Below are 7,651 nucleotides of genomic sequence, written 5' to 3'. Positions count from 1 at the left end.
AACATCTTACACATTTTCCTGTAAAATAGTGAACGGACAAGGCTGCCACACTGGTTGCAATTGTTCTATATTACCATCAGCCTTATCATGAGTTTCATTTTCCCCGAACCGGTTCACTTTTCACTTTTGGTTTCCATGTATTTACTATGGGCGGATGATAAATTTTCGGGTGAATTTTTTTTTGGGCGAAACTCAGGATAAGGAAGCATATTTTTAAAACAAAAAACAATTTGGCACTAAAAAATTTAAATAGTAGTACATTGAGCAGAGGAGTAGTCAAGTAGTACAAATGTTCTGAAGGTAGTAAAAAACTACTATAGTAGTCAAAACGACAGCACTGGTCTCCTTCAGCCCTGCATTTGCGTCCTGCTGAATTGTTGAGCCCACTGGAACTTGCACTGCAATCACGGGCGAAGTGGCCTGGCTTTCCACATTTAAAGCATTTGCCAGAGCCATTCTTTTTCTCGCCCAGCAGTTGGATAATCTTCTTCAGCATTTCATTTGTCTCGTCCGGTGTTTCCACTTCCACGCGATGTGCTTTGTAGGCTGGTCTACTTAGGAGCGCCGCCGTTTCACGCGTCTGAGCATACGAGACAGTTTCAGCAAATGTTGGCTTTGGATTCGCGTACGTCTCTCGCTTGGTATACACGTCCCGCATTCCGTTGATGAACCTCTGGATTTTTACTCTTTCGAGGTGCTCACCAGATGCATCTCCAATTGCCAAATGAGCCAGCCTTTCAACTTCGGAGGCGAATTCCTATAGAGTCTCGTTGGATTTCTGGCAGCGATTCTCCAGCTCCATCTGATAAATCTGTCTCCTGTGCTCGCTACCATAACGTCTTTCCACTGCACCCATTAAGGCATCGTAATTGTTCCTTTCACAGTCGGGAATAGTCTGCAATATTTCCGCTGCAGGTCCTTTTAATGCCACGAACAGAGCAGCGTATTTATCGTCCATGCTCCAGTTGTTTGCTGTAGCCGTCTTTTCGAACTGGAGCTTAAAGACTTGGAAAGGAATCGTGCCGTCAAAGGATGGAGTCTTTACCTTGGGCGCGCTGGTCGAAGAAGGTGGATGATTCAACTGCATATCTCGGAGGCGACCTTCCAACTCTTCTACCTTAGCCTCGACTTTATCCTGTCTATCCTTGATTTGTTCGTTATCTCTAGCCAAATTCTCCTGCAGTTGTGTAATCTTTGCATCCTGGACTTCCAGCAACTGTGATACGTGTGTCTTCTGTGCCTGTAGCTGCGACGAAATATCTGACAACTGTGTTTGCATCTGAGATGACAGCTGTGATGACATCTGTGACATGGCAGCCAATAACGTGTTCATGTCCATAGCTGTTGATGAACTTGGCGACTTTTGCTGTTCTTCAACCTTCCCGGATGTCTGCTGCACATCCTTCGACGAACAAGCAGCCTCATCATTCTGTTCGTCCTTTGCGGATGCATCGTCGGATTTACCCTGGAAGTCGTATTTGTCCACGTCGATGCCTTCAGCTTCCATAGCCTCCCGCAAACGGGATAATAACTCCACTTTTCTTCCGGAGGTGGCCAAATTACGCTTTTCCAACTCCTGTTTCAGCTCCTCAATCTTTAAGTCCTGAATTTTCGCCATTTTCAGTAGTTTATCCTTCGGGATTTATTTAATAATCCCACTTCTGACACCAATTGTTACGATTATCCTCGAAACCTTGAGGGATTTCCCAAATATACCCCGGCTCGTATCGCTGGATTGTTAAATAAATGCAAACGATGACCAAATTGTAGTACAATTAACTTTATTGTACAAAAAACAATTTACAATACTTGCTAATACAGTAAAAACACTTTACAATACTTGTTAAAGCAATAACAACGCTTTACTACTTGTTAACGCAATTAAACTTATAGCTTGCTTATTCGCAACTCACTTCTCTGCTCACTTTACTTGTAGCTTGCTGACTTGTAACTCGTAACTAACTCACTGCGCTATGGCGGCGCCCTTATATACCTGCGCTGGCACTTATGGCAACTCTAGAACATTCTGAAGTTTATCGCTCATTCTCTTTCTCTCGCTGTTCGCAGTGTTCATCCAACTTGACGTTTCTCTTTGTGGAACATTCTACATCATTCCTCGAACATTCTGCCTATTTCTCGTTGTTCGCTTTGTGTTGCCGCAGTATTCGCACAGTATACCAGTAGAAAAGGTTTTTGTTTTTGTAGCTGTTTCGTGGTGAAAGTCCTTTATGGGCGCCAAATTTCCCCACAAGAAATTGAGCGCATGGTTGCTTTTGCATTCCAAAAGAACGAATATTAGAAAACATTGAAAAAAAGTCTGAGATAATACAATTATATTCTACTAGAAATAAACTCGATAGTGTGCGCTAATTAGATAATGTGATAATCATGTTTAAAAACTCTTTTCAAGTCTTATTTTTCAGAAAATAATATTGTGGATCAGATTGCTCTGAGCGCTTCAGTTGTTTACCAAGAAAATGCACCCCTGTTGGTTATTATTTCTGTATCGCAAAGCGGTGAGTTTCTATTTCTTCTGCTTATTTTCCACCGAATTTAAACAAACATCCCTTTGACTATGAAATTAGTCGTTTATTGCTGTTTTTGGAGGGACGCGAAAACATCCTACTGTTGGGGGATTTCAATGCTAAGACCAGAAGATGGGGTAGCCCAAAGGACCTTCCTAAAGGTAAAATTCTGCTCGATGCGATTCGAAAGGCAAATTTCAAATGTTTAAACGATGGTAGTCCTACTTTCGCTACTAGCAAAAACTGTCCAGGCAGCCTTTCAGTCTTAGATCTTTCTTTTACTAACTCGAACTGTCAGCTTATGTGGAAGGTGGTCCGTGTTTTTGTCGGGGGCAGCCATCACTGGCCTATTATTATAGATCTTCCAAACGTTGCGAGCAAACCGGTTCCGTTCGTTCAAAAGCGAAAGCTTAACTCGGCGCTGGCTAGAATTCACTGTAATGAGGGGGTTGATGGTATCTGCGAGGCCATAAATAAGGAGATTAAAGGAGCCACGATTGATTTAAACTCTGTTAAGGGTTCCCTCAAAGCGTGGTGGAACGAGTCATTAAAAAAACAATTTCGCCTGCTTTCGGCGTGCAGGAAGAAAGCGAGGCTGACGAACAATGTTAGGGACTTTGAGGAATTACTTAATATGGAAGAGGAGTGGAAAGCGGCTGTAAAAAAAGCAAAAGCGGACTGCTATCGGGCGAGAATTAGTGAGTTAAATGAATACCCGAACACTACAGATGCATGGAGGTTCGTAAATAGTGTTAAGGGGACTCGTAAAAGTGTTCCATTTTGGCCCAGTGATGAGCAGGCTCAATATTTAGACTTATTAAAAAACCAATGCGCAGTGCGGACCGTTGAAGTGGGTCGGGACTGTCAGGTCAGCGACAATGGGTGTATGGACGATTCGGGGTTAGAGTTTTCGGTGGAGGTGTTTGATAGCGTTTTGAGGAAAAAGAAGAAATCGGCGGGGGGCTTGGATGGCGTAACATTTGGTATGCTGAAAGGGCTGCCGGTAGACACGAAGGAGGCTTTAGTTTGCGATTTTAAGAGGCATTTTCTGGAGAATAGAGTTAGAGAGGAGTGGAGGAAGATCAAGATCGTGCCTATTCCTAAGCATGGGAAGGATCTTAATGATATTCAGAATTTCAGACCTATATCGCTTCTTTCCGTGTTTGTGAAGAGTATCAACATGATTATAAAAGAAGAGCTAATGGAATGGGCGGAAAAAAATAACGTTTTTCCGGATGGCTGTTTTGCATACAGAAAAGGGAAATCGGCGACAATGTGCCTTAATGAGTTCATTTACTGGTCCAGCAAATTTAAGAAGTGTAGGAAAAAAGTTTTCGTGTGTGTATTGGATATTTCCGACGCGTACAATTGTGTCAGCATCGACAAGTTAGATTACAGGTTAAAGGTTTTAGGAGTCGATAGCAGAATTCGTAATTGGGTGATAAACTTTTTCTCCAGAAGAACTCTTGTGTTAGGAAAGCATTCAGTTGAGGTTTCAAATGGACTACCCCAGGGGAGCTGTCTGTCGCCGCTGCTTTTTAACCTTTATACTGCAGGGCTCCAAGGGTTGAATGATGATAGCTCGTTGATGTTTCAGTTTGCGGATGATTTTGCGTTCATCTGTTGTGGTAATACTGAGCTGGAGGCTATAAGTGCCCTTGAGGGCAAACTGATGGCTTTCAGTAATAGGTGCAAAAGTCTAAATCTTGGCATAAATGTGGAAAAAACCAAATTCATGTGTGTAAATAGCAATAGGTTTAGCTCCTTTTCTTTATACTTGGATGGTAAAGAAGTTGAGCAGGTCCGCTCGCTAAAGTGGTTGGGGAGGGTAATTACTGCGAGTACATCGGTAAATAATCAGGTTAGCAGACTAAAAAGGATTGCGGTACCGGGTAAGAATCTTATCAAATGTTTAACACCTATAAAAAGCGGTTTGGTGCCCAAAGTAGCTTTAAATTTTTATAAGTCCTTTGTGAGAAGCAAGGTGGAATACGCTAACTCCACTTATGCGGATGCACCTATTGGGTACAACAAAAAGATACAAGTCATTTTGAATGATACTCTTAGGGCCGTTTGCACCATGTCTAGTTAACGCTAACTGGAGGTACATCCTTCAGTTAAGCACGTTAACTGCTTTATCGATCACATGTTATATGATGGGTGTCGATAACGTCGATAAAGATGTTTAACTGGGAGTTAGAATTAACTAGACATGGTGCAAACGGCCCTTAGGCGGTGCTTGGGGCTTCCTCCAAGTGCTCCGGTGCATGTGAGGTATGCTTTGGCAGGCGAGCTTCCCCCTCTGAAAAGAGCGGAATGGTTGGCTGCCAAGGAGCTCAGCAGACAGTGGCTTGTAAATCCTCGCCTCAGGGATGACCTGATGAGTGGGAGTGTCTCTAAATCCAGTTATTGTTTTGTTTACGAAAAGCACAAAGCCGTTTTCAATCTTCTTGGTACTGATGTTTCTTTTTGTAGGCATCGTAACCTCCACGTGGAGCTTTCGGAGCTGGGTACTACCAAAAATAATGTTAGTACGGTACAGTTGAAAAGTATTTTTGTCTCTAGACTAAGGGAACTGCAGAATAGTGGTTTTTACCTCCTTGCCACGGATGCGTCGGTTTCTGATGGAAGGGTGGGTTTCGCAGTCCATGATCCTCAAAAAAATGTGTCATTCTTATATAGAGTAGTGGGTGATTTTTCCTCCACCCTCGGGGAGCTTCTAGCAATCAGGCAGGCGGTTCGGATGATGGTCAAGTTGGAGTGTAAGAAAATTGCCATTCTTTCAGATAGCATGGCGGCGTTGAGATTAATTAACAAGAAACGAACGACTAATCACATTGTTGCGGAGATTCAAAATTTGATGCACAACTCAAAGTTTGAAAGCATAAAGCTTAGTTGGGTTCCCAGTCATGTGGGGTTAGTGTACAATGAGAAAGCGGATTTAGCGGCAAAGGCTGCAGTGAGAAATGGACAGGACATGCATATAAAGTTTACGGTTGAGGAGGGGCTTAGAAGAATTCGGCAAGCCATTTGGCGTGAGTGGGAGAGTGAGTTTTCGGATATTTCTCAATCCAAAGGTAAAGTTTTTGCTGAAAATGGAGGTAAGGTAACTGACTCCCCTTGGTTCTGCGATAAAAAATGCAATTTTTCCGTTCAGGAAATAAAACTAATAAATAGACTCATGTGTGGACACACATATGGAGAGATTTTTTTAAGTAAGTTTAAAGCTAACATCACTGATGCTTGTTTATGCTGTGGGGTTAGAGAGACAAATGACCATCTCATTTTTGTATGCCAAAAGTTTTCCGCCGCCAGAAACAATTTCACTATTTTTAGTAAATACAACTGCTTAAAAGAAATTTTCGCCAGTTTTGATTATCGCCATCTCAGGGAGTTGCTTTGCTTTTTGGAGACGGTGAAGCTCGACACGCTTCTTTGAGTATAAAAAGATATAGATATAGGGAAAAAAAAAATTAAAAGTGTATGTATGTATAAAACAGACATATGTTTGTTTATTGTTAAGTAATAGTCGTTTTAGGGAAAATGAAGAAAAACAATTACAACCAGTCAATTATTATTAAAAAAAAAGAGAAATTTTAATGAAAGCAAGGAAAACAAAAAAAAAAGTATGAAACAAATATGTATGCATGTTTGTTCCGAATGCTTTAGAATGTAGTCATATGATTAAATTTTTTCTATTCAATCAGATATGGAATTGGGCACGTACGATTGTGCATTTAAAAAATAATAATAATAATAAAAATAATTATATTAGTAATAAAATAAAAAGAAGAGAAAGAAGAAGATGATGGATGAGTGTCATTAAGAGATATGTATGACTGGTTTGGAGTCTGGATGTATCTACCTCATTGTAGTTAAATTTTCCATATGTACATGTATTACGATTCTTTTGTGTTAATTGTAAAGATGCCTAAATTAGTGTTTTTTCTGCAATCAAGTTCCTTTGATTCTGCTGGTACAACCACATTTTATTAATTATAAGATAGTCGATTCACTTTATTACTTGGCTTAAAAAATGAATTACTTCTGTAGTTTTTGGTGATTTTGTACTCAATAATTTTTTAATTTCCTCATGAATATGAAAATTCATCTTATAACCTGTACTTACATGAATACCTGATAGGGTACAAACCTTTTATTCTTGTATAAAAGGCAATCAAAAAAAAAAAAAAAAGGCTGATAGAGAATTTTGTATTTATTGTATTATAATGTACGTAGTACGATAGGTTAAATTGGTGATCAATCACTTTTGAATTTGTGCAGTTTGAATTTTTTGCTTGGTTTATCATCACTCGTCGGGTCACCGCTCACTAAAAGCTTCGCATACAATTAAAATCTTCTTGGATAACCTGGCTCTTGAGGACATCATAACAGTCCTTGCCAATGTTCTATACGCGTTGTTGCGTTTCTAAACAAAAAAAAAAAAAAAAAAAAAAGAGTTTATATTTCTTGGTAATTCGGTTTGTAAAGTGGTAAACAAATTATTGAAATTTATTTATTTGATGTGTTTAACATTTGATTAATGCAATTGTCTGCCTTTTCAGACTATTAATTACAAGCACAGCATCATCAACGGTGATTGCAAGAACTACTGCAATCCCTGCGGTTTTTCCTCTTGGTAAATGCGTTCTGGTCGTGACCAAGGGTGGTCTCCCAATCGGCCGGGAATAAGGTTAGTCATTTTCAATTTTATATCTTTGTTCATCGACATTATATGATATGTCATCATTGCAGGCTATTGTTGCATAACAAAACGCCACAACCACCGCTGTGGTAAATATGTTCCAGCAGTACTGCCAACCGCCGTCGGTGTAATGATTTCGATAGCTGAACAAACGCCATCTCCTGGGGATTCCCACATGCCGACAATAGCTATTATATCACGTGTGAATGCAACTGCGGCTAAATTTGGTTATTAACAGTGCAATAGTGCCATCTCATTGGCAAAAACACTAAGGGATGCTGGCACATAGAGGTTGTAAAGTTTTTGGAATCGATGAACTTACTCGAAGAAGACGATGGTCGAAAACATATGATGAAACATCTTCTGGCGTGCCTTTGACAATCGTTAAGTTAAGACGGAGGCTTCACATACGATATTTCAC

The 7,651-nt window shown here is 40.3% G+C and overlaps 1 protein-coding gene across 1 annotated transcript; it reads left to right on the top strand.

The window, feature by feature from the left end:
- Positions 1 to 4,167: 4,167 nt before the first annotated feature.
- Positions 4,168 to 7,168, top strand: LOC118741530. The gene is made up of 3 exons (XM_036473529.1): positions 4,168 to 4,587; positions 4,753 to 5,631; positions 7,091 to 7,168. The coding sequence occupies exons 1-3, from the start codon at positions 4,198 to 4,200 to the stop codon at positions 7,166 to 7,168; spliced, it is 1,347 nt and encodes a 448-aa protein (XP_036329422.1). The 5' UTR covers positions 4,168 to 4,197.
- The last annotated feature ends 483 nt before the right edge of the window (positions 7,169 to 7,651 follow it).

Source organism: Rhagoletis pomonella, unplaced genomic scaffold (genome assembly GCF_013731165.1).
Source record: "Rhagoletis pomonella isolate Grant_MI unplaced genomic scaffold, Rhpom_1.0 Rhpom_scaffold_00006, whole genome shotgun sequence".
Classification (NCBI taxonomy): Eukaryota; Metazoa; Arthropoda; class Insecta; order Diptera; family Tephritidae; genus Rhagoletis; species Rhagoletis pomonella.
The sequence above is the reverse complement of the archived record's forward strand: the minus strand, read 5'-3'. Positions and strand labels throughout refer to the sequence as shown.

Excerpts from the sequence above, each read along its gene's own strand:
- LOC118741530 (XM_036473529.1), top strand. The coding sequence starts at position 4,198 with ATGGCTTTCAGTAATAGGTGCAAAAGTCTAAATCTTGGCATAAATGTG. Across the intron at positions 4,588-4,752 it reads AAGTCATTTTGAATGATACT|CTTAGGCGGTGCTTGGGGCT; the intron begins CTTAGGGCCGTT and ends GTGCAAACGGCC. Across the intron at positions 5,632-7,090 it reads TTGCTGAAAATGGAGGTAAG|ACTATTAATTACAAGCACAG; the intron begins GTAACTGACTCC and ends CTGCCTTTTCAG.